The sequence below is a fragment of the Lynx canadensis genome, chromosome C2 (genome assembly GCF_007474595.2).
Source record: "Lynx canadensis isolate LIC74 chromosome C2, mLynCan4.pri.v2, whole genome shotgun sequence".
NCBI classification, from domain to species: Eukaryota; Metazoa; Chordata; class Mammalia; order Carnivora; family Felidae; genus Lynx; species Lynx canadensis.
This window is the reverse complement of record NC_044311.2, coordinates 38,946,186-38,973,271: the sequence shown is the minus strand read 5'-3', so window position 1 is coordinate 38,973,271 and position 27,086 is coordinate 38,946,186. Positions and strand designations below refer to the sequence as shown.

General features: G+C 37.2%; 1 protein-coding gene across 1 annotated transcript in view; it reads left to right on the top strand.

The window, feature by feature from the left end:
- Positions 1–27,086, top strand: part of SLC9A9 (solute carrier family 9 member A9) — a 575,498-nt gene that overhangs the window by 23,297 nt on the left and 525,115 nt on the right. The window contains exon 2 of the mRNA XM_030330596.1: positions 3,749–3,951. Within this exon, the coding sequence (XP_030186456.1) occupies positions 3,749–3,951 (203 nt within the window). The remainder of the gene's footprint in view (positions 1–3,748; positions 3,952–27,086) is intronic.

Sequence of the window (27,086 nt, the reverse complement as noted above, 5' to 3'; positions counted from 1 at the left end):
TGGTTGCGGTTTGCCAGTATCTAGTTGATAATTTTTGAATCCATGTTCATCAGGGAAATAGGTCTGTAGTTCTCCCTTTTAGTGGGGTCTTTGTCTGGTCTTGGAATCAAGATAATTCTGGCCTTGTAGACTGAGTTTGGAAGTTTTCTGTCCATTTCTATTTTTTGGAACAACTTCAAAAGAATAGGCTATAATTCTTTTTTAAATGTTTGATAGAATTCCCCTGGAAAGCCATCTGGCCTTGGACTCTTGTTTCTTGGGAGATTTTTGATTACTGATTCAATTTCTTTAGTGATTATAGTCTTTTCAAATTTTCTATTTCTTCCTGTTTCAGTTTTGGTAGTTTATATATTTGTAGGAATTTGTCCATTTCTTCAAGATTGCCCAATTTATTGGCAATAATTGCTCATAATATTCTCTTATTATTGTTTGTATTTCTTATGTTTATTTATTTTTGAAAGAGAGAGGCAGAGAATGAGCAGAGGAGGGGCAGAGAGAGTGGGAGACACAGAATCTGAAGCAGGCTCCAGCCTCTGAGCTGTCAGCACAGAGCCCGCTGCAGGACTCTAACCCACAAACCATGAGATCATGACCTGAGCCGAAGTCAGAGGCTTAACCACCTGAGTCACCCAGGCACCCCTATTGTTTGTGTTTCTGCCAATGTTGGTTGTGATCTCCTCTTTCATTTGTGATTTTACTTATTTGGCTCCTTTCCTTTCTGTTTTTGATCAATCTGGCTAGTGGTTTATCAATACTGTTAATTCTTTTGAAGAATCAGCTCCTGGTTTCATTGATCTGTTCAACTGTTTTTTTTTTTTCAATATCATTGATTTATTTTCTAATCTTTATTATTTCCTTCTTCTACTGGTATTGGGCTTTATTTGCTGTTCTTTTTCCAGCTCTTTTAGGTGTAAGGTTAGGTTGTATATTTGAGACTTTTCTTCCTTCTTTAGGAATTCAGGAAGCAATTCAGGAAGGCCTGAATTGCTATATAATTCCCTCTTATGACCACCTTTGCTGCACCCCAAGATTTTGGGTTGTCATGTTTTCATTTTCATTGACGTCCATGTACTTTTTAATTGCCTCTTTAATTTCTTGGTTAACCCATTCATTGTTTAGTAGGATGTTCATCTAATCTCCAAGTATTCATGGTCTTTCCAAATTTTTTTCTTATAATTTCGAGTTTCATAGTGTTGTGGTCTCAAAATACGCAAGGTATGATCTTGATCTTTTTGTACTTGTTGAGGGCAGGTTTGTGTCTGGAAAATGTTCCATGTGCACTCAAGAAGAATGTGTATTCTGATGCTTTAGGATGAAATGTTCTGAATATATCTGTTAAATCCATCTGGTCCAGTGTATCATTAAAAGCCATTGTTTCCTTGTTGATTTTCTGCTTAGATGATATGCCCATTGTTGTAAGTGGGTGTTAAAGTCCTCTACTATTATGGTATTATTATCAATGAGTTTCTTTATGTTTGTGATTAATCAATTTATATATTTTGGTTCTTTCACATTGGGGGCATAAATATTTACAATTGTTAAATCTTGGTGAGTAGACTCCTTAATTATGATATAATGCCCTTCTTCATCTCTTGTTAGTCTTTATTTTAAAATCTAGTTTGTCTGATATAAGTATGGCTACTCCAGCTTTCTTTTTTTTTTTTAAATTTTTTTTTTCAACATTTATTTATTTTTGGGACAGAGAGAGACAGAGCATGAACGGGGGAGGGGCAGAGAGAGAGGGAGACACAGAATCGGAAACAGGCTCCAGGCTCTGAGCCATCAGCCCAGAGCCCGACGCGGGGCTCGAACCCACGGACCGCGAGATCGTGACCTGGCTGAAGTCGGACGCTTAACCGACTGCGCCACCCAGGCGCCCCTCCAGCTTTCTTTTGATGACAATTAGCATGATAGATGGTTCTCCATCCCCTTAGTTTCAATCTGTAAATATCTTTAGGTCTAAAATGGGTCTCTTGTAAGCAGCATATAGATGGGTCTTGTTTTCTTATCCATTTTGGTACCCTATGTCTTTTGATTGGAGCTTTTAGTCCATTGACATTTTGAGTGAGTACTGAAAGGTATGAATTTATTACCATTGTCTTGCCTATAGAGTTAGAGTTTCTGGTGATGTTCTCTAGTCCTTTCTAGTCTTTGTTGTTTTTGGTCTTTTTTGTTTTGTTTCATCTTTTCTCCACTCAAAGTATCCATCTCCCATAAAATTGCTTGCAGGGCTGGTTTAGTGGTCATGAATTCCTTTAGTTTTTGTTTGCCTAGGAAACAATTTATTTCTCCTTCTATTTTGAATAACAGCCTTGCTGGATAAAGAATTCTGGGCTGCATATTTTTCTGATTCAACACATTGAATATATCCTTCCAATTCCTGGGGAAGTTTTAGCTAGCTCTGTTGTTATGTACTGCCACCCACATGTGCAACCTGGATCCCAACTTATTCCCTGATTCAGCTTATCTGAAAAAATCTTACATGACCTTTTAAGATTCATCTAAAGCTTTGCATCATTCAAAGGGCTTTAGAGCGTTTTCTCTCTATACTCATATAACACAGAGGGCTTACTAACTGTCATAGCACATGTCACATTGTATTATGATTGTTTGCTTAAGGGTTTGCATTTTACAAACTTGAGCTATAGGGCCAGGACTGTTTTTATTTTAAATCTAGAAATGTCTTGTACAAAATATGTACCCAACAAAGTATTAATAAATAAATGAAAGTCCATTAGATGACTGGATTCACAAGAGTTGTAAAACCTCCCACATTTGATGTTTAAAGAGTAAATTGTGGATTTACCCTAAAACGCATGTATCAGTCCTAATTTTAAATTGAGGAATGTAAAAGCCTCTGAAGTTTCTTTGCTATTTGTTAATATATCCATAATATTAGGAAAGTTTACAGTTACCAGATTACCGTGAGCATCCTAACAGAGTATGTAAACTTAAAAGTCAAGGATTATTACCTGAGTTCAAGCTTCACTGAAAGGAATGTTGTATCTTTAGAATGCATTTGCGACAGATAAACAGAAACTTGATTCAAAGTTTTTTGAAAAATTAAAGAATATATTATGTCTAGCAGTAGGGTAGCTCCAGAATAGGTTGATCCATTTGTTCAGTGAAGTCATCAGGAACTGAGTTCTGTCTGTACCATGGCCCTACCATTCTCAGTATATTGCCTATGTCCTTGGACTGGATCCCCTTAAGGTCACAAAATATCTTTCAGCAAAAAATGGAGAAATAAATTGTCTTGGTCATGTCCCAAGGGAGAAAACAAGAACACCGCTCTCCCAACCATGGTATATAAGTGCTTCCTTTTAGTTTGATGAGTCTATCTTATACATGTGCTAATTTGTGAACCAAAAACTTTCTGGGAAATTTTATCTCCTGACTGATTATTAGATTACTCAATATTTTACAGGGCAAAGGTTTTCTTGAATCACTTTGGTAGATTGAAGAAGCAGGTAGCTTTTCCCTCCAAAATTTGTGGCTCCATTAGGAAAGAAAGAAGGGGGGAAATATGTGCTGGATATTCGAACAATAGTGTCCACACCACAAATATCTTAGTACAGTCAATCTATTGAACCAGTATCTATGGAATAGTGAGCAATTTCTAAACCAGGCAATGTATAACCTTTTCTTCTGCCACTTCTACAAGTTTAAAATCATACATTTAAAAGCACCCAGTAGTGAACATTTTAGATTCAGTTCCTCCAGTGCAATTGTTTATTCTTTATTTTAGGGCTAATAATGGGATTAATCATACGATATGCTACAGCACCAACTGATATTGAAAGTGGAACTGTGTATGATTGTGGAAAACTGGCCTTCAGTCCATCAACTCTGCTGATTAATATCACTGACCAAGTTTATGAATATAAATACAAGAGAGAAATAAGCCAACATAACATCAATCCTCACCAAGGCAATGCTATACTTGAAAAGGTAAGGATTCCAGCTGGTGATATATTTTTGTTTTCAGGTATAAAAAAATTGAACCATCATATGTAATGGTTAATAGACGTGTATATGTTCTTTTTAAACAGCACACCGTTGGGCCAATTTAGTTGACTGAGGGGTTAGTGCCTTGATACATTCTTATTGTAAGTTTAGTTGTTTGTATTTTTTCCTAGAAGTTGCAAAAGAATGGTTTTTAATATAATTGCTTTGCAAAGCACGGTTGCATTCGATAAACAGATAATTCTGACTCTGCCTGTCATGATACTTGTTTCAAATATTTACACACGTGTTCATGTGTCATTATATATATTGACAGCTGGCTACTCAGATCAAATATTCCTTAAGTCAAAAGGAAAATGAGGGGAATAAAAAATTTTGCGCTTGTAAATCTTGATTTAAGGTGACTAGCTTTTGGCTGCCAACACAGAACACTGGCCACTTGGCTGTTTATAAATATACTGACACACAGTCAATCTCAAGAGACCTTGATTCCACCAGTTTAGTTAGAAATCTTAGGTAGAAAAAAGAAAAATTGTAAAGTAACCCATCTTTGTTTCTTTGTTTCAAGTTTTTATTTAAATTCCAGTTGGTTAACATATAGTATAATATTAGCTTCAGGAGTAGAATTCAGTGATTCATCACTTATATACAATATCCAGTGCTCATCACAATAAATGTCCTTCCTTAGTCCCTGTCACCCATTTAACCTATCCTTCCTCCCATTTCTCCTCCAGCAACCTTCAGGTTTTTCCCTATAGTTAAGAATCTGTTTCATGTTTTGCCTCTCTCTCCTTTTTTCCCCCATGTTCATCTGTTTCGTTTCTTAAATTCCACATATGCATCAAATCATATGGTATTTGTCTGTCTCTGACTGACTTATTTTACTTGGCATAATACTCTCTAGCTCCATCCACGTCATTGCAAATGGCAAGATTTCATTTTTTTTGATGACTGAGTAATATTCCATTGTGTGTGTATGTACATGTGTATGTACATACATATGTACATGTGTACATACACACACATATACATACATACACACACACACACACACCACATCTGTCTTATACATTCATCAGTCAATGGACATTTGAGCTTTTCCATAATTTGGCTATTGTTGACAATGCTGCTATAAACATTGGGGTACATGTATCCCATCAAATCAGTATTTTTGTATCCAGCAATTGCTGGATAGTTCTATTTTTGACTTTTTGAGAAAACTCCATACTATTTTCCAAAGTGACTGTACCAGTTTGCATTCCCACCAACAGTGTAAGAGTGCCCCCCTAGTGACCCATCTTTTAACAATTGTCTTATTATTGCAAATTTGTGAACTGCTTCAGTTATTGAAAGGAAACTTCCTTCTGTTCTCAGGACTCTGGGTCAGAAAATAGGTAAGATTACCTCTTGTAGTGTATTATGAATTCTGGATTAGTCTTTGGAATAAAGAATAAGTGAATTTGTGTTTAATATTATAAGTACACGCTAAGAACCAGGATCTTTTTAATGTTTATTTATTTTTGAGAGAGAGAAAGATAGAGTGCAAGCAGGGGTGGGGCACAGAAAGAGGGAGACATAGAATCTGAAGCAGGCTACAGGCTCTGAGCTGTCAGCACAGAGCCTGACATGGGGTTCAAACTCACCAACAGTGAGATCATGACCCGAGTCAAAGTCGGATGCTTAACCCACTGAGCCACCCAGGTGCCCCAGGAACCAGGATCTTATGTGAGTCATGACAGAACTTTCTGAGTTAGACCTGAGAGTTTCCTTGATGGAAATTTATTTTATCACTTTCACCCGTACGGATTTAGTTTTCTTTTAATACACACACACACACACACACACACACACACACACACACACATTTGTTTCTATTTTGAGAGATTTAGGGTAAGAAGGGACATACTTGGTCTGTCATTTTTCTTTACTCAAGATGGATAATTTTTAGTGTTTTTTTTTTTCACATTATTTTCCACTAGCACATTTCTAGATTAACTTCCTCCTAGCACTTGGTGAGGGCTCAGGAAAGTAAAACTAATTATAATATGAGCCTAAATCAAACTTAGAAAAGTAAATTGAAGCATGCAAAACACAAATTTAATAATGTATTTCTGAAATAAATAGGAACAACTTCTAAATCTTCTGTTTTTTTAAATTGATTATAATTTTGTATTTTCAGAAGTTCATAGAAGAGCTGAATTTATGCTAATAGTCTTGATGAAGATCAAGAATTTAAAATATATTTAAAAGCTGAAAGGACAATGCCATTATGCCATTGTCATACTTGAGACAATTAACAATAACTCAATAGCATCTAATATAATCTATTTGTATGAGATAAATTTTCCCTAATGTCCCAGAATGTCTTTTTAAACTGTGTCCTCATCTAGGACATAATTTAAATATAGATCCAGGATCTAATCAAGGTTTTTGCCCACATTTTAATCTGGAAAAGTCCTTTTCTCCCACAACATTGAACTTTTTGAAGTGTCCAAGTCATTTGTACAATGTCCCATATCCTGGATTTTTTTCTGGTTTTCTTAGTAGATTTATATTACTGTTTTTTACATATTTTATTTCTTCAAAATGTTGTTTAAATTCTAGTTAGCTAATGTAGTGTAATATTTGTTTTAGGAGTCGAATTTAATGATTCATCACTTACATGTAATACCCAGTGCTCATCATAATAAGTGCCCTCCTTAATACCCATCACCCATTTAGCCCATCCCCCTCTACCTCGCTCCATCAACCTTCAGTTTGCTCTCTATTGTTAAGAGTCTCTTACGGTTTGCTTCCCTCTCTCTCTTGTTTTTCTCCCTTCCCATATGTTCATCTGTTTTGTTTCTTAAATTCCACCTATGAGTGAAATCATATGGTATTTGTCTTTCTCTGACTGACTTATTTTGTTTAGCATAAGACACTATAGCTCCATCCACATTGTTGAAAATGGCAAGATTTTATGTATTTTGATGGCTGAATAGTATTCCATCATATATATATGCCACATCTTCTTTATCCATTCATCAGTGGAGAGACATTTGGGCTCTTTCCATAATTTAGCTATTGTTGATAATGCTGCTATAAATATCATGGTGCATGTACCCCTTTTGAATCTGTATTTTTTTATTCTTTGGGTACATACCTAGTACTGCAATTGCTGGATCATTAAGTAGTTATATTTTCAGCTTTTCGAGAAACCTCCATACTATTTTCCAGAGTGACTGCACCAGTTTGCATTCCCACCAACAGTATAAGAGGGTTCTCCTTTCTCGGCATCCTCCCCAACATGTGTTGTTTCTTGTGTGGTTAATCATAGCCATTCTGAATGGCCTGAGGTGCTATCTCATTGTGGTTTTGACTTGTGTTTCCCTGATGATGAGTGATGTTGAGCAGCTTTTCATGTGTCTGTTAGCCATATGTATATTCTCTTTTGAAAAATGTCTCTTCATGTCTTCTGCCTATTTCTTCACTGGATTATTTAATTTTTTGGTTTGAATTTGATAACTTCTTTGTAGATTTTGGATACTAACCCTGTATCCAATAGGTCATTTGCAAATATCTTTTCCCATTCCATAGGCTGCCTTTTAGTTTTGTTGATTGTTTCCTTGGCTGTGCAGAAGCTTTTTATCTTGAGGAAGTCCCAATAGTTCATTTTTGCTGTCATTTCCTTTGCCTCCAGGTATGTGTCTTGTAAGAAGTTGCTATGGCCAAGGTCAAAGAAGATGTTGCCTATTTTCTCCTCTAGGATTTTGATGGTTTCCTATGTCACATTTAAGTCTTTCATATATTTTGAATTTACTTATATGTAAGGTGTAAAAAAGTGATCCAGTTTTATTCTTCTGTGTGTTTCTGTCCAGTTTTTCCAACACCATTTGCTAAAGAGACTGTCTTGTTTTCATTGGATATTCTTTCCTGCTTTCTCAAAGATGAGTTGACCATATAGTTATGTGTCCATTTCTGGGTTCTCTATTCCACTGATCTATGTGTCTGTTTCTGTGCCATTACCATACTGTCTTGATGACTACAGCTTTGTAATATAGCTTGAAGTCCAGAATTATGATGCCTCTTGCTTTGCTTTTCTTTTTCAGGATTGCTTTGGTTATTTGGTGTCTGTTGTGGTTCCATACAAATTTTAGGATTGTTTATTCTAACTCTGTGAAAATTCTGGTGGCATTTTGGTAGGAATTGCATGAAATGTGCTGATAGTTTTGGGTAGTATAGACATTTTAACATTGTTTGTTCTTCCAATCCATGAGCATGGAATGCTTTTCCATTTCTTTGTGTCCTCTTCAATTTCTTTCACAAGTGTTCTTTAGTTTTCAGAATACAGATATTTTACCTCTTTGGTTAGGTTTAATCCTAGATATCTTATGGTTTTTGGTGTAATTGTAAATGGGAACAACTCCTTGATTTTTTTTCTGCTGCCTCATTATTGGTGTATAGAGATGCAACAGATTTCTGTATATTGATTTTATATCCTGAGACTTTGATGAATTCATGTATTCTAGAAATTTTTTGCTGGAGTCTTTCAGGTTTTCTACAGACTATCTATACAGGTTTCTATAGAGTATCATGTCATCTGCAAATAGTGAAAGTTTGACTTCTTCCTTGCCGGTTGGATGCCTTTTATTTCTTTTTGTTGTTTGACTGCTGAGGCTAAGACTTCCAGTTCTATGTTGAATAGTAATGGTGAGAGTGGATATCTCTGTCTTGTACCCAACAGTAGAGGAAAAGCTCTCAGATTTCCCCCATTGAGGACAATATTATCTGTGAGTCTTTCATATATGGCCTTAATGATATTGAGGTATGTTCCATGTATCCCTACTTTGTTCAGAGTTTTTATCAAGAATGGATTCTGTATTTTATCAAACACTTTTTCTGCATCTATTGACAGGATCATATGATGCTTATCCTTTCTTTTATTAATGTAGTATATCACATTGATTGATTTGTGAATATTGAATCAGCCCTGCAGCCCAGGAATAAATTCCACTTGATCATGGTGAATATTTCTTCGAATGTACTATTGAATTGGATTTGCTAGTATCTTGTTGAAAATTTTTACATCCATGTTCATCAGAGATACTGGCCTATAACTCTCCTTTTTAGTGGGGTCTTTCTCTGGTTTTTGAATCAAGATAATGCTAGCTTTATAGAATGAATTTGGAAGTTTTCCTTACATTTCTATTTTTTGCAACAGTTAGAGGATAGGTATTCACTCTTCTTTAAATGTCCAGTAGAATCCCCCTGGGATGTCATCTGGCCCTGCACTATTGTTGGGAGATTTTTGATTACTGATTCAATTTCTTTGCTGCTATGGGTCTGTTTAAATTTTCTATACCTTCCTGTTTCAGTTTTGGTAGTTTGTATGTTTCTAGGAATTTATCTATCACTTTCTTCTGATTGCCCAGTTTGTTGGCATAATTTTTAATAATACTCTCTTATAATAGTTTGTATTTCTGTGGTAATGGTTGTGATTTCTCCTCTTTCATTCATGATTTTATTTATTTGGTTCCTTTCTCTTTTCTTTTTGATAAGCCTGGCTAGGGGTTTATCAATGTTATTAATTCTTTCGAAGAACCAGCTCTTAGTTTTTTTGATCTCTTCTATTTGTTTGTTGTTGTTGTTGTTTGTTTGTTTTGTTTTGTTTTATTTCTGTATAATTTATTTCTGCTTTAATCTTTATTATTTCCCTTCTTTTGCTGGCTTAAGTCTTTATTTGCTGTTCCTTTTCTAGCTCTTTAGGTGTAAGGTTATGTTGTGTATTTGAGACCTTTCTTGCTTGTGTTGCAGTATACTTCCTCTTATGGCCACCTTTGCTGCCTCAAATGTTTTGGATTGTCATGTTTTCATTTTCATTTGCTTCCATGTCTTTTTAAATTTCTTCTTTAATTTCCTGTTAACTCATTAATTCTTTAGTAGGACGTTCTTTAACCTCCATGTATTTGTGGTCTTTCCAAATTTTTTCTTGTGGTTCACTTCAAGTTTCATAAGGTTGTGGTCTGAAAATATGTATAGCATAATCTCAGTCTTTTTATACTGGTTGTGGCCTGATTTGTGACCCAGTGTGTGATCTATTCTGGAGAATGTTCCATGTGCACTTGAAAAGAATGTATATTTTGCTACTTTAGAATGGAATGTTCTGAATATGTTAAGTCCATCTGGTCCATTCTTAAGACCATTGGTCCAGTGTGTCACTCAAAGCCCTTGTTTCCTTGTTGATTTTCTGCTTAGATGATCCATCCATTGCTGTAAAATCCCCCACTATTATTGTATTATTATGAGTTTCTTTATGTTTATTATTAATTGATTTATATATTTGGGTTCTTTCAAGTTTGGGGCATAACTATTTACAATTGTTACAACTTCTTGATGGATAGACCCCTTAATTATGATATAATGCCCTTCTTGATCTCTTGTTACAGTCTTTGGTTTAAAATCTAACTTGGGGGCACCTAAGTGGCTTAGTCAGTTAAGTATCTGGCTTCAGCTGAGGTCACAATCTCACAGTTCATGAGTTTAAGCCTGTGTCAGGCTCTCTGGTGTCAGCATGGAGCTTGCTTCAGATCCTCTCTCCTCTTCCCTCTTTTCCCCTCCCCCCCACTCTCTCTCTCTCTCAAAAATAAATATTTATACATACATACATACATACATACATACATACATACATGTCTGGGGGTGCCTGGGTGGCTCAGTCAGTTAAGCATCTGACTCTTGATTTCAGCTCAGGTCATGATCTTGCAGTTTGTAGGATCAAGCCCCACATTGGATTCTGTGTCCTGACAGCATGGAGCCTGCTTGGTATCTCTCTCTCCTTTTCTCTGCCCTCCTCTGCTCATGCTGCACTCTCTCTCTTTCTAAAAATAAATAAATAAACTTAAAAAAATAAAAAATATAAAATATAGTTTGATATAAGTATGGCTATTCCAGCTTTCTTTTGATGTCCATTAGCATGATGTATAGTTCTTCATCCCCTCACTTTCAATCTGCAGATGTCTTTAGGTCTAAAATGAATCTCTTGTAGGCAGCATATACATGAGTTTTGTTTTGTTTTTTTTTTTAATCCATTCTGATACCCCATGTCTTTTGATTGGATCATTTTGTCCATTTACATTCAGAGTGATTATTGATAGATATGAATTTAAAGCCATTGTATTACCCGGAACGTTGGTGTTTCTTATGATGTTCTCTGTTCCTTTCTAGTCTTTGTTGCTTTTGGTCTATTTTTTCCCCACTCAAAGAGTCCCCTTTAATATTTAATATTCCTTGCAGGGCTCATTTAGTGGTCATGAGGTTCTTTAGTTTTTATTTTTCCCGGAAGCTCTTCATCTCTTCTCCTGTTCTGAATGACAGCCTTGCCAGATAGAGTTTTCTTGGCTGCATATTTTTCCCATTCAGCACATTGAATACATCATTCCATTCCCTTATGGCCTGCCACGTTTCTGTGGACAGATCTGTGAACCTGATTTGTCTCCCCTTGTAGGTTAAGGATTTTTTTTCCCTTGTTGCTTTCAGGATTCTTTCCTGTCTGTATTTCATGAATTTGACTATGAAATGTATAGGCCAGCTTTTGTTGAATTTAATGGGAGTTATCTGTGCCTCTTGGATTTTGATGTCTGTTTCATTCTCCAGATTAGGGAAGTTTTCAGCTATAATTTGATAAAGTAAACTCTGCCCCTTTCTCCTTCTCTTCTTCTTGGGGGAGAATGATACGATATGAATGTTATTACACTTTATGGAGTTGCTGAGTTCACTAAACCTACATGTGTGATCCCATATTTTTCAGCTACATTATTTTCCATAATTTTATCTTCTGTATCACTGATTCATTTCTTTGTTTCATCCATCCTCATTGTCGTTGCATCCAGTCAGTTTGGCATCTGTTATAGCATTTTTTTTTTATTTTCACCTGTCTAGATTTAGTTCTTTTATCTCTGCAGGAAAGGATTCTTTGGTGTCTTCTATGCTTTTCTCAAGCCCAGCTCATATCCTTATGATTGTTATTTTAAGTTCTGCTTGAGGCATATTACTTATATCTATTTTTATTAAATCCCTGACTGTTACTTCTTCCCATTCTTTTGTGGTGAATTTCCTGTCTTGTCATTTTGTCTAGGTCACTGTGTGTGTATGTGTGTGTGTGTGTGTGTGTGTGTGTGTGTGTGTGTGATTGTTAGGAAAGCCTGTAATATTCCTGTTCCTGAGAGTAATGGCTATATTAAGGAGAGGTTCTATACTGTCTTGAGCCTGGTGCTTCAGGAAGTATTTCAGAGTGTGAATTCTACTGTTGTGTTTTGGTGATTCCTTCCCTCAAGTCAGTCCTCTGCAGAGTTTCTCCTTGCCTTCAGTGGCAGGTGTCTGGACCTTGCCTATTCTGTGGCAAATTTTAAGTAAGCGTGTTTTGGTCTGCTTGTTGAAAAAAGCTAGATTCTATTTCCTCTAGAGCTGAAGCTTTGCAGCACTCTATGATCAGTAGACTTGGTGCATATGAGGGGTTTGTGCTGGTCTTCTGCCTGCTGTTCTGATTCTCAGGTTGACTTGCCCTAGTGAAGATGCACCTGCAGGACACAGGGGCATGGGGCTTAGTGTAAGAGGCTCCAGCCTCCACTTGGGAGGCATTGTGTTGCTCACTGAAGTCATTAGTGCTGATGGGCTGGGAGGAAAAGGCATCACCTCACTCTTTCGTCCCCAAAGTGGGGAGTTTGCACTTGCCACTCTTCAGAAAGCCCTCACCGAAGAGTAAGCAGTCTTCCCTCTTGTGTCCCCCAGTTTCCATCAGATCCCTGCCTTCAGCCTGTCTTTGTCCATTCTGTCTGCCTGCCAGGAAGCACAGTACTCCTGTGTTTTATCTCAGGCACATGTCAGGGCTTCAGAACTACAAATTTTAAAAACCCGGCATGGGGGGAATCAGCGCTGATCCTTTAGGGAGGGTCTCATTACACTGTGGTCATTTGTCCCAGAAAAGCAGTCACATGACCACACAGTGGTTTAAATTTTATTTTATGGTAAAGCACAGCAAAAAGCTGGCACCAAGGTTTGCTGCCCTCAGCAAGTGTCTCTGTTCCTATGCTAATAAACAGGGAAGCACATGGGCACCTGCGAGCTCTTTTGTACCTGGAGAGGCCATGCCACCTATCCCAAATGCACTTGAAGAAGGGGAATTCTGTCTCCTGTGTGACCCAGGGAATCCTCAGACTGTACTATCTGCTCCTAGGGCTTCACTCTCTTTCCCCACAGGAGCAGCACTAAGCCCATTAAACATGACCCTTGCAATGGTGCAGACTTCTTAAACTTCCGCCTTGAGCTCCACTGCTTATAAAAGCTTGTGGTAGTCAGCCCCTCTCCTTTTCCCAGCCAATGTTTTTGGGGAAGAGTTTTTCTTGTGCAATCCCCCTGTGTGCTGTCTTCACTCTTTCTATCTGTCTCTTTCTCTCTTGCTCCTTTCTCTGTGATCAGAGGTCCCTCACCTCAATTCTTTTGTCCCCCAAATCATCTCTCTGCAGCTTCTACTTTCCATGATGTGGCCATTTTTCTACCTCTAGATATGCAGTTTGTTCTTTCAGTCTTCAAATCAATTATTTAGGTGTTCAGAACGTTTGATATTTATCCAGCTGTGTTGAAGGCAAACTTAGGGTCCCCTTACTCCTTCACCATCTTAACTCTTTTCTTAATCTTCTGTTGTTTTGGATGATCTCTTCCATATGATTCTTTGTATTCATGTGGATAATAGAAAATTATCTACCCTGAAATAAAAAATAATTCAAATGACTTTGTTGGCAGCATAGGGTTTTATTTAAAACACACTCTTCATTTTTACCTCTAGTTAGCACCTGGACATAAATTAAGTATTTATCTCTTCACTCTCTACTTATTTTTATCTTCATTTCTTAGCAGCACTATTTCACCAAACAGGTTGACCCTCCCAAATGCTGATAGTTACCTGTTACTATAACAATTTTTTTTCTAGCAGGATTGCCAGTAATTGATCAGAAATTTTGTTACTGTATTGTTGACATGTTGATTCCTTTATCATCAACCAGTTCCAGTGTTTGCTTTTGAAAAACTAAGGCAAGACTTGGAGAAAATGTCCAAGTCACTGGGGTTTTCTTGGATTTTTAATTGGATGGATTATGAATTCTGTATATAAAAGTTTAATTCACCTTGAATAGCTCAAGTATTTCCTAGATTAATGTCTAAATTATGTGAATTGTTTGTCATAATTAGTATTTGTTCCTCCAGGCATCCAAAGTTGGCAGTAGGTAATTCAGTATCCAGAGTAAGTCCTCCCCTCATTGCTGGTGGAGAAAGAGGCATCCACCGGTATACTTACCATATTAGATGACTTTAAGTGGAAAGGACCTTGTTATAAATGGCCAGACCGTATTTTAATGCACATTTGTTTCTTATGTGCCAATGCTAGCGGGGGGCATAGTTAGTGAAACTAAAAATTCCACAGTCTGTCTTTCTTACTGGGAATTCTCCACTGCACACAACTATGCATTATCAATCAATTATTCAATCAATGTTTGTCAGAAGCAACAGGATTCCATTCATTGGATGACTGGTAAGGATGTAACATGGAGTACCGGGGGAAAAAATTCAAGACCCGCAAAAATTCAGCACCAGATAGATCTTCCATATATCCTTAATAAGTTCCTTTAACTCCAACTTTCTTATTTGTGAAATGAGGAGATTAGAGCTATTTTGTAGAGTTGTTTTAATGTTTAAATGAGATGATGTATCTAATGTGTCTGGCTACTATGAGGCCCTTTACATTGCACTCCTATTACTGTCTTTACTGCTATTACCACTACCACTCTTTTTTTTAAACCACTTTATTGACAACTGATTGACATACAAAAAGCTATATGTATTTAGTGTGCACAACTTGGTGAGTTTAAGATGCAGCTGTTTTTTTGTTTTGTTTTGTTTTTTGTTTTTTGGGTTTTTTTTAATTTACATCCAAGTTAGCATATAGTGCAACAATGATTTCAGGAATAGATTCCTTAGTGCCCCTTACCAGTTTAACCCATCCCCCCCCCACAACCCCTCCAGCAACCCTCTGTTTGTTCTTCATATTTAAGAGTCTCTTATGTTTTGTCCCCCTCCCTGTTTTTATATTACTTTTTGTTTCCCTTCCCTCATGGTCATCTGTTTTGTATCTTAGAGTCCTCATATGAGTGAAGTCATAAAATATCATATGACCACTATCACTTCTAATACCACCACCAGTATTGTCACCACTGTACTACCTCTAACACCAATGCTATCATTGCTGCTACAAGATAATGTTGGAATGCTTAATAAATGCCAGGGGTTAAGGACATGTGTGTGCATGCTTTTTTCACTCATTTAACATTTGTTGGGGAGAAAAGATCAATATATAATACATAGCGGTGCCTGGGTGGCTCAGTCAGTTGAGCATCCAACTCTTGATTGTGGCTCAGGTCATGATCCCAAGATCATAGGATTGAGCCCCATGTTGGGCTCTGTACTGAGCTTGGAGTGTGCTTAAGATTATCTTTCTCTCTCTCTCTCTCTCTCTCTATTTCTTTCTCTCCTTCTCCCCACCCCGCCCTTCTCCCCTCTTCATGGGCACCCCCCCTCATATATATATAATCTTTAACTAGTTTTAGCTGAGTGAGGCCTATATTCTGTTACATGATGATTTTATATTAATTTGTTATGTAATATTTAAACTACCAAATGTCTACTAAAAATTTCTGAATTTCATATCAATAGAGAGTTTAAAACTTGCTTTTGAAAAGCAGATTATAAAAGAACTTTCTCTATCACTCATTTATTCATTCTTTCAATACAGGTGAACTGAGTGAGTCCCATCAGCTTCAATTCTAAAGTAATGAATGCTCTCAAGGAGTTTATTAATAAATCAGGGGAAAACACAGTAAATAAATAAATGAATAAATATATACCACAAATATATAAATAAATATACCACAAAGCTTGGTATTAAGGGAGTAGGCCAAGTACCACAGGCACTCAGGAAAAACAATATTATTTCTTACTAAGGTGATAGGAAAGCTTTCAAAGAAAGAAAAGTTAACTAACTTTGGTAGTGGTGGTGTATATAATGTATGGAAGTGGGGGTGTCATTATAAGCAAAGGCAAAAACATGATATGGAAGTGGAAAAAAAGAGAATATTCTAAGAAAAACAATTTCAATTTGTTGGTATATGAAAGACCAATAAAATGTAGGGTTAGAAATAATGGCAGAGCTTGATTACAGAAGCCCTTGAATGCCAAGCTGAGTAATGCACTCTCTATTTGTAGTCAGTGGAAGGGTGTTATGTTGATAAAATCAAAGGGATAGTTTGCCTGTCATGTAGAGGGTAGAGAGTGAAAGAAAGCTGACAAATGAGGCCTAAACTTGGATGGTAATCAAGGGGTGAATGGAAGAGAAGCAAGGAAGAAAGATGCTGCAGAATTTGGACCCATTGGACATGAGAAGAGAGAATGGCTTACTCTGTTACCTAGGTCTTATGGGTTCATAGAGGTGGTACGGCAGAAATGGGGAAGTTAGAAGTTAGGGGAAAGAGCAGGTTAGGGGAACTTCACATGTATGGTTTAACATTAATGAATGAATTAATCCATTTCATAACTAACTTATTTATTATTGATTTAACACATTATGTTTTTGCCATATTGAGTTGGAGAGGTCAGGAGACCATTTGGCTGGAAAGGTCTTGCAAATCTAGTACACTTCCAAAGAGTTGTCAGCACAGTTAAATTTATACTTCCTATTATTCGTAAATCAGTTGACTGTAATGTGAAAAGTCAAAGGAAACTACCCAGAGAAAATTCTGCCAAGTCTTCACTTCCTGTGTGACAAGTGACACTATCCATTTTGTCAAGGAAGTTATTTTAGAGAAGGTTACCCTGCTGAGTAATCAGTTCTCTCTGTTGTTTTAATAAGGAAAATTGCGAGGCTGCAAATAGGTCACACTGAAGCTATTATCAATTGTGTTGGTAATACTGTATATTTTTGAGATATTTTAAGGAAGCCTTTATAGCAACAGCTAATCATGTGACTTTTATAAATAATTTTGTATTTGCAGCATTAAAACATCAGTGTCTTATTTTTATTCTCACTGTCCAACTTTTTCTAATGGTAATTTAGACTTTTTGTGGTTCATTCTTAATTCTTATATATTTACTTGTGAACGATTTTTGTTTTTTCCAGTCTTTCTCCTTGCTTGATTATTCTGGTTCCAGAGGCCAGAGAGCAAACCTCTTCTGGTAACAGGAAAAACTTGACCAGAAAGAGTCACTGGACCATGAGATAAATATGTCCAGTTAATGCTAGGACACTTTTGGAAAGAATAAGAAAAGACAGGAAAGAAATCTCCTCTAAAATTGTTCTCGGCACACTGAGAGAAGCAAGTATCATGATAAATCAGCACTTGGAGTTTGGAGAAACATTTGTAGGATATTATCAATTATTCCTCCATCCTGTAGAGAACAGGGATTCATGATTTATGTTTTGCTATCGTAACAAGTCTTGGATAATACAACACGAGAAGTACCGGGGGGATTCTCAAACTTGGCAGTGAGTGGAATAGACTTAGCTACTGTCATCCTAAACCTCAGTTAAGGATGGATAGTTAATATCTCTACTGTTATTAAAAAACTTAACAGTTCTTTTTTTTTTTTTCATTTTAGCTGTTTTCTTCCACCTTTGTCCAATTTTCTTTGCAAAAAGTTAGCCTGAGAGATGATTTCAGAAATGTCTCAAGATTCTAAGATTTTTCCATTTGGGTTTGTTTTTATTTTTTTTTGCTGTGAAAGTATTTTTATTTATTTAATTCTTATTTTTTCTAGTTTTATTGAGATATAATCAACATATAAGAATGTGTTAGTTTAAGATATATAATGATTTGATATATGTAGGTATTATGAAATGATTATCACAATAAGTTTAGTTACCATCCATTACTTCACATAGTTATAATTTTTTTGTATGATAAAACTTTTAAGTTCTACTTCTTTTTTTTTTTTTTAAATTTTTTTTTTCAACGTTTTTTTTATTTTTGGGACAGAGAGAGACAGAGCATGAACGGGGGAGGGGCAGAGAGAGAGGGAGATACAGAATCGGAAGCAGGCTCCAGGCTCTGAGCCATCAGCCCAGAGCCCGACGCGGGGCTCGAACTGACCTGGCTGAAGTCGGACGCTTAACCGACTGCGCCACCCAGGCGCCCCTAAGTTCTACTTCTTTAGCAAGTTTCAAATATACAATCCAATACTATTAACTATAGTCACCATGCTGTACATTACATCCCCAGGACTTATTTATCTTATAACTGTAAGTTTGTATCTTGTAACCACCTTCACCCATTTCCCTGACCCTTCACCTCTCACCTCTCGCAACCACCAATCTGTTCTGTTCCAAGTTCATTTTTTTAGATTTGACATAAGTGAGGTATTACAGTATTTGTATTTTTTTTACCTTATTTCACTTAGCATAGTGTCCACAAGGTCAATCCTGTTGTTGCAAATGGCAGGATTTCCTTCTTTTTTATGGCTGAATAATAACCATGTGTGTGTGTGTGTGTGTGTGTGTGTGTGTGTGTGTGTGTACCACATTACTTTATCTATTCATTCATTTATGGACACTTTGTTTTCATATCTTAGCTCTTGTAAATAATTATAAATAATAATATTGTAAATAATACTGTCATGAACATGAGAGGGCAGATATCTTGTGGGGATCTTAATTTCAATTCTGGTCCTGAGTCAGTCTCATAATTTCAGTTCTGTTGGTAAATACCCTGAGGTGGATTGCTGGACCATTTGGTATTTCTAATTTTAATTTTTTGAGGAACCTCCATACTATTTTCCATAGTGGCTGCACCAGTTTACATTCCCACCAACAGTGCACAAGTATTCCTCTTCTTCACATTTCTCACCAACACTTATATCTTGTCTTATTGATAATAGTTGTTCTAACAGGTAGGACATGGTATCTCATTGTAGTTTTGGTTTATATTTCCCTGAGGATTAGTTTCATTTGGTTTTAATTTAGTAATTGAATAGATTTTCTTCATTCATTTAGTCATTGAACAAATATTTATTTGTTGGACACTCATCATATGCCAGGCCTTGCTTTCGTGGAGCCTAGATTCCAGGATAGAGATAGACAAAGTATAGTTTAGCACAATCATTTATAATGTAATTTCAGGTAGAGACATGTGCTATGTAGAAAAGTTAGCAAAATAAGAGGATGGGGAGCGAAGTATATTTAAGTGTGTCCTGCAGGGAAGGCCTCACTGAGGAGGTGAAGTTGGAGCTAAGATCTGAATGAAGTTGGGAGTGAGCCATGCAGAGATCTGGAAGAAGAGAATTTCAAAGCAGGGGGCAAAACTAAATAACATTAAATGCCTTAGCTTTCTGGAAGTCATGTTTTCCCTTACCAGGCCTTTGCTATATTTTTCATCAATATTCAAGACCATTTTGTCTATACCAAAAATCCTGGAAAAATTCTATTTGTTGGGGTAAAGAAGGGTGGAGGAGAAAAGAGACATCAACTTGGGATGGGGAGTGAAAATGAACAAAATGCAGAATTAATAGGAAGCCTGGCAGTCTCTGCATGGCACTCTAGCCAGGCTTCCCTTTAGAATGCAGAACCTAAACACCAAAGGAGTTGTTTTACTACACTTTGTAGCTGAGAACACCCCAAATTGCAGGATTAAGAAGTATCCTAGACAGCATTCCTTACCAGATATGTTTGGGAGAGTTTGGGGTAAGCCCTTGCCACCTGGAATATAGCTTAGATTTCTGATACAGGGCTATGGATAAGGCACTCAGGAACTCTTCTGACCTCTAGATAGAGGACTTTTTTCTTCTTCTCAAATCATCACTCAGCACTTACGTTCTTTATGTTCTTTTTTTTAAGTATTATTTTTTTTAATTTATTTATTTTTGAGAGAGAGACAGAGGCAGGGACAGAGAGAGACAGAGAGAACAAGCATGAATAAGGGAGGGGCAGAGAGAGAGGGAGAGAGAGAATCCCAAGCAGGCTCCACAGTGTCAGCACAGAGCCTGAAGTGGGGCTCAAACTCGTGAACCGTGAGATCATGACCTGAGCTGAAATCAAGAGACAGATGCTTAACCAACTGAGCCACCCAGGCGCCCCACTCAGGACTTATGTTCTGCGGAAACTAACCACTGAAACATTTATTTGGAGACAGGGGGTACATTCCAAATAGCTGTTCAATTTTATCTCTTAACAAAAATCCTAGCTACTCAAAATAATGTAAAGGCTGTTGGTGCCAGTGAGCCCTTGGAGTGCCATGTGATTCGAGCACAAAGTCTCACACTCAGTCCTAGTTGTGAAAAGAAAGCATTTATGTGAAAGTGTATGGGTATCTTTATCACTGGGGTTACTGTTCTTTCTAATATGATAAAATTTGGTAAGAGGTGAGTGTCTCGAAGTCAACGGCTTCTCAAATTTCTGGCTTCAAGCCCTAGAAAATATTCCAGACCACAATGGGAAGAAACAAGTGGGATCCCCACTCATCTCCCAATCATCTCTGCCTTCTGACCTTTGGCTGGTTGTGGGCCATCTTAAGTCACCAAGGACATGATAGTAGTCCTTGGGCCTCTGCAGCTTTGGCCGTGAAAAGAAGCCCAGGGTTTCATCCATCTGAGCATCTATTTGTCTAGTGCCAGAAATGACTTACAGTGGTAGCACAGACACATCTTCTAGGAGCTATGGTAGCTAGCATAGCAGAACATGCCCTAGACCAATCCTTTGGGATGCTGAGTAGCTGCTACCCACTTAGGTACTAAAGGACAGGTTTTCACACTGTTTTGGGGTAGAGTGGGTGGCTGGGGGCTTTGAAGCTCTCCTCCCCATTTCCCTATCCTACTCAGTTAAAGATCATGGTGAATTACCTTCAATGAGACACTGATATTTAAAAAATATGACTCATAACTTGTTATTTGATACTATTTTCTGTACTTATTGATGAGCCCTGTATTTATTATGTGTCATTTCCAAAATATTCCTAAGTAACTTTCCCAAAAAACTCCAAAATATTATTGTTTTAAACATCAACACATAATGTGTTAGGAATCTGGCATGTATAAGGCCTCACAATATCATAGTTGGAATCCCACTCCACTCAGAATACCTGGGTTCAAACACCATGTCTACCTTTAATCAGCTGGGTGATCTTCAGCATGTAACCTAACCCTCAGTGCATTAGTTTTATCAAGTGAGGCAATACTAGTTCCAACCTAAAATGTTATTATGAGGGATAAATGAAATTATTCATATAAAAGGCTAATATGCCAGGCATGTAGTAAATTCTTGGTAAATATTAATTATTATTATGTACCAGCTAACTGCTAAGTACTTTTAAAACACTGTTTTCAAAACTTTTGATTGTGTACCCCATCAGTAAAACACTCTTGAGTGTATGTATATAATATATGCCGATTTATACATATGAAATGCAAGTAGTAATATATTATGTACATTATCACTATACCAACATATTATGTACATTATAAAGCAGTATCAAATTAGAACTTCTAGTTTTTATTTTTTAAAGTGATTTTATTAATTTTTTTAATGTTTGTTTTTTGAGAGATAGAGTGCAAGTGGCAGAATGGCAGAGAGAGAGGGAGACACAGAATCCGAAGCAGGCTTCAGGCTCTGAGCTGTCAGTGCAGAGCCCGACACGGGGCTTGAATTCATGAACCGCAAGATCATGGCCTGTGTTGAAGTTGGACGCTTAACTGACTGAGCCATCCAGGTGCCCCTCAAATTAGAACTTTTAAAAGGATGCGATAAAAATAAAATATGAAAGGTTCTTTTCACACCCAAAGGGATAATCTTGTTCACTCGCTAGCATATGCACACTGCAACTTAGAGATATTAAGTCATATTTTATTAATTTTTTTTATTTTAGCTGTTTTGGATATCTTTCTTCAAAAATTCTGCTATTTTCTGAACTCTTAAATACTATATTACAAGTCTCATCAGCATCAATATATACATTGGGCTCTTGGCCTGAGATAAGGGTGTTCTTAGGGGTTGACCAGCTTTGTGTAAATACTTGTCCTCACTCTAAGTGACTCCATGCTGTTTTACACCAGTATCCAATTCTTTTGTTTCATAGTTCCACCTATTGTTCTCCCACTAGTATCTTAGCTGAGTTATAAATTAATATTTATATATGTGATGTTTACATTGATGTCTATCTCTTCACTAGACTATAAAACTCCAAGAGGGCAGGGACAAGGCCTATCTGTGGTTATACTGTATTCCCAGTTCAAGACAGGATGCCTGGCACATGGTAGATGCTTTGTGTGTCCTGAGTCAATGAGATAATAATGTATCATTCTCCTGTGGTCAATGGCTATTTTTCATTCTACTCTGCACTGTCTTACTTGCTAGCCATTTTACACCCAATATCTATCATGGATTTCCTCTCAGAGTGAAGAACCAGGGCTCTCTGATTGGTTGTTTGTTACTCAGATGGTGGAATTGTTACAAATCTCATCTTCAAATAATCAAGTTGGAATGGAGGGAGACAGAGAAAAGGAGGCTGGGCACAGGATAAAGAGAGGGGATGGAGGGAGGGAGAAAGAGAGATTTCCCATCAGACTTTTAGTCTGAGTAGATAAAACTTAAAATGGATCTTCCAATTCTTTCCCCCTTTGCTTTGTTCCTTTTAAAACATTAAACTGTGGAAAGAATGCACACTTATCATCGCTGGCCTCCAGTGAGTAGTTAAATAAGGTTCCATCCCACTGTATTTCCTGTTTTTTTTCCCTAAGGTCCATAAGAAGCTGCTCATTAGTGGCTTATACAGTCTGAGGGTAGGAACTACATCTGTCAGCACAGGAGGGGTGGAAACCATCAAGAAGGATGGGAACCATAAGGAAACTCTGCATTTAAATGGCTTGTCTCCTGTTGCTATTTAAGCAAGAGTCAGGGGTCTCAGCTGCTCCCATTTCTGATTACAAGACTAACTGGACACTGTCTGATTTAGGGAGGTCTGCCTCAGGTGAGGGTGTGTGGAGCAAAAATGTCCAGCATGTTTAGGTGATCTTCACCTTTATTTCTCACTGTTGCACATTGGGTTCCCAAAGAAGTAGACTCTGAGGTGGAGTTTATAAGTGGGATGGTTAAATGCCCTTGAGATCAACACCTTATGAATGGAAAAATAAATAAGCCTGAGTGGGCCAAGGGAGAAGTTAAGCTATGATGCAAGCCCAACAAGTTTAGCTAACCCCATGGGAAGCTCTGGAGTTAGGATGGCTCTTCAGCCTTACACCCAGTTGGACTGAGATGGCTTGGGCTCTAAAATACCAAATCATTCTATCTTTGGATACAGGCTACTCTGAAAAAGGGCTGACCTTGGATGAGGTGGCTTTTTGCAGTCTTGACAATCCCTGAAGGGGCTAACAGCACTTCTAGCAGCAGGGACAAGTCCTTCACTGAAGGAGAATCCCAGTATCCAACATACTGACCCACATAGGGGAGGAAAAAATCTTTTCTTCTATTTGTCTAAGTTCTTGACTAGGGACACTTAGGGCTTAGAATTCAGGCTAAAGTGCCATTTTTGGCTAAAAAAAAGAAGAAAGAAGGCAAGTTTTAAGAAGGTGACCAGGAAAATTAATATAAACAAGAGTAAGGTTGTTATGCAGATTTAAGTCTATGCCTTCTCCATTGATACATTTCTTATGAGTTAGAGTCATACTTCTCTTCTTGGTACTAAGAAGGAGACAGGCTACCTTACAAATGGAGATTTCCTTAGTGTAAATTTTCCTTACAAAAGGGTAACTTCTAGTCTGTCTTCAGAGCTTCAGAGCTTCTCTTCAAAATAATCAGTACAAAATAATTCTTATGCTCAAAGGACTTTTCTTCTGGAGGAGGGGGCAAGTAGGGCGGAGCATATCCTGATTTCCTATACTTCCCATAGGCTAGGATCTTATATAGATGTTGTGCTCAAGAATGGTACTTAAAGAGTTAACATATAGCTGGAATAAATACACAGTAGAGTACTAGAGTAGGGTTGTCCTGGATTTCGAGAGCTGATTATTTATTAAATATCCAAGTATTTTATATGCCAGTTGCTCAAACATTTGTAGATTGAAATGGGCCATGGTAGGAATATTTGTTTACATGACAGAAATTGTCAAGGCTTGTGGGCTTATTTTTTTTTTTCATCTGTAGAGATGGTTTACCAGCACACCATTGAATATATTCCTATATAATTTCATTTTTAGGAGAATTAGAAATATCCAAACACCTCATTTTTTACCTCACCAAAAAGTCCTTTCCCACAAGGTGATTGTCACAAAATTCTACTATTTCAGCTTTATATTGTCAGCTTAAACTCTGACGGCTTTCAAAGTGATATAGGGAAGTGCATAAGATTTTTTGTCTTAGTCTGCCTGGGCAGCTGTAACAAAAATGCTATAGCCTGGGGGACTTAAACAATAAACTTGTTTTCTCACAGTTCTAAAGTCTGGAAACTCTAAAATTGAGGCACCAGCAGATTCTATGTTTGGTGAGGACAAGCTTTTTGTTTCCTACATGGCTGTCATTCCATTGGGTCCTTACATGGTAGAAACTGAAAACTCTCTTGTATCTCTTTTGTAAGGGCATTAATCCCATTCACAAGGGTTCTACCTTCATGACTTAATCACCCCTGAAGGCCCCACCTCTTTTTTTTAAATTATTTTTTTTCTTTATTTTATTTTATTTATTTATTTATTTTTAATTTACATCCAAATTCATTAGCATATGGTGCAACAATGATTTCAGGACTAGGTTCATTAGTGTCCCTTAACCATTGAGCCCATCTGCCTTCCCACAACCCCTCCAGTAACCCTCAGTTTGTTCTCCATATTTATGAGTCTCTTATGTTTTGTCCCCCTCCCTGTTTTTATATTATTTTTGTTCCCCTTCCCTTATGTTCATCTGTTTTGTCTTTTAACGTCCTTATATGAGTGAAATCATTATTTCACTTAGCATAATACCCTCCAGTTCCATCCATGTAGTTGCAAATAGCAAGATTTCATTCTTTTTGATTGCTGAGTAATACTCCATTGTATGTATATACCACCTCTTCTTTATCCATTCATCCACTGATGGACATCTGGGCTCTTTCCATACTTTGGCTATTGTTGATAGTGCTGCTGTAAACATGGGGGTGCATGTGTCCCTTCAAAACAGCACACCTGTATCCCGTGGATAAATGCTTAGTAGTGCAATTGCTGGGTCATAGGATACTTCTATTTTTAGTTTTTTGAGGAACCTCCATTCTGTTTTCCAGAGTGGCTGCACCAGCTTGCATTCCCACCAACAATGCAAAAGAGATCCTCTTTCTCCACATCCTTGCCAACATCTGTTGTTGCCTGAATTGTTAATGTTAGCCATTCAGGCAGGTGTAAGGTGGTATCTCATGGTGGTTTGGATTTGTGTTTCCCTGATGATGAGTGATGTTGAGCATTTTTTCGTGTGTCAGTTGGTCATCTGGGTGTCTTCTTTGGAGAAGTGTCTATTCATGTCTTTTGCCCATTTCTTCACTGGATAACTTGTTTTTTGGGTGTTGAGTTTGATAAGTTCTTTATAGATTTTGGATTACTAACCCTTTATCTGATACATCATTTGCAAATGTCTTCTCACATTCTGTTGGTTGCCTTTTAGTTTTACTGATTGTTTCCTTCACTGTGCAGACGCTTTTTATTTTGATGAGGTCCCAGTACTTCATTTTTGTTTTTGTTTCCCTTGCCTCCGGAGACGTGTTGAGTAAGAAGTTGCTGCGGCCAATATCAAAGAGGTTTTTGCCTGCTTTCTCCTCGAGGATTTTGATGGCTTCCTGTCTTACATTTAGGTCTTTCATCCATTTTGAATTTATTTTTGTAAGGAAGTGATCCAGGTTCATTCTTCTGCATGTCGCTGTCCACTTTTCCCAGCACACTTGCTGAAGACACTATGTTTGTTCCATTGGATATTCTTTCCTGGTTTGTCAAAGATTAGTTGGCCATATGTTTGTGGGTCCATTTCTGGGTTCTCTATTCTGTTCCATTGATCTGAGTGTCTGTTCTTGTGCCAGTACCATAGTGCCTTGATGATTACAACTTTGTAGTATAGCTTGAAGTCCAGAATTATGATGCCTCCAACTATGGTTTTCTTTTTCAAGATTGCTTTGGATATTTGGGGACTTTTCGGGTTCCATACAAATGTTAGGATTATTCGTTCTAGCTCTGTGAAGAATGCTGGTGTTATTTTGATAGGGATTGCATTGAATATGTAGATTGCTTTGGGTAGTATCGACATTTTAACAATATGTGTTCTTCCTATCCAGGAGCATGGAATCTTTTTCCACTTTTTTTTGTCTGCTTCAGTTTCTTTCATAAGCTTTCTATAGTTTTCAGCATATAGATTTTTCACATCTTTGGTTAGATTTATTCCTAGGTATTTTATGGGTTTTTGTGCAACTGTAAATGGGATCGATTCCTTGATTTCTCTTTCTGTTGCTTCATTGTTGGTGTATAGAAATGCAACTGATTTCTTTGCATTGATTTTATACCCTGCAATTTTGCTGAATTCATGAATCAGTTCTAGCAGTTCTTTTGGTGGAATCTTTTGGGTTTTCCATATAGAGTATCATGTCACCTGCAAAGAATGAAAGTTTGACTTCCTCCTGGCTGATTTGGATGCCTTTTATTTCTTTGTGTTGCCTGATTGCAGAGGCTACGACTTCCAATACTATGTTGAATAACAGTGGCAAGAGTGACCACTCAGTCTTTTTACTGACCTTAGGGGAAAGCTCTCATTTTTTCCCCATTGAGGATGATATTAGTGTTGGATTGTTCATCAATGGCTTTTATGATCTTGAGGTATGCTCCCTCTACCCCTACTTTCTTGAGGGTTTTTATCAAGAAACGATGCTGTATTTTATCAAATGCTTTCTCTGCATCTATTGAGAGGATCATATGGTTCTTGTCCTTTCTTTTATTGATGTGATGGATCACGTTAATTGTTTTGCAGATATTGAACCAGCCCTGCATCCCAGGTATAAATCCCACTTGGTCATGGTGAATAATTTTTGTAATGTATTGTTGGAGCCAGTTGGCTAATA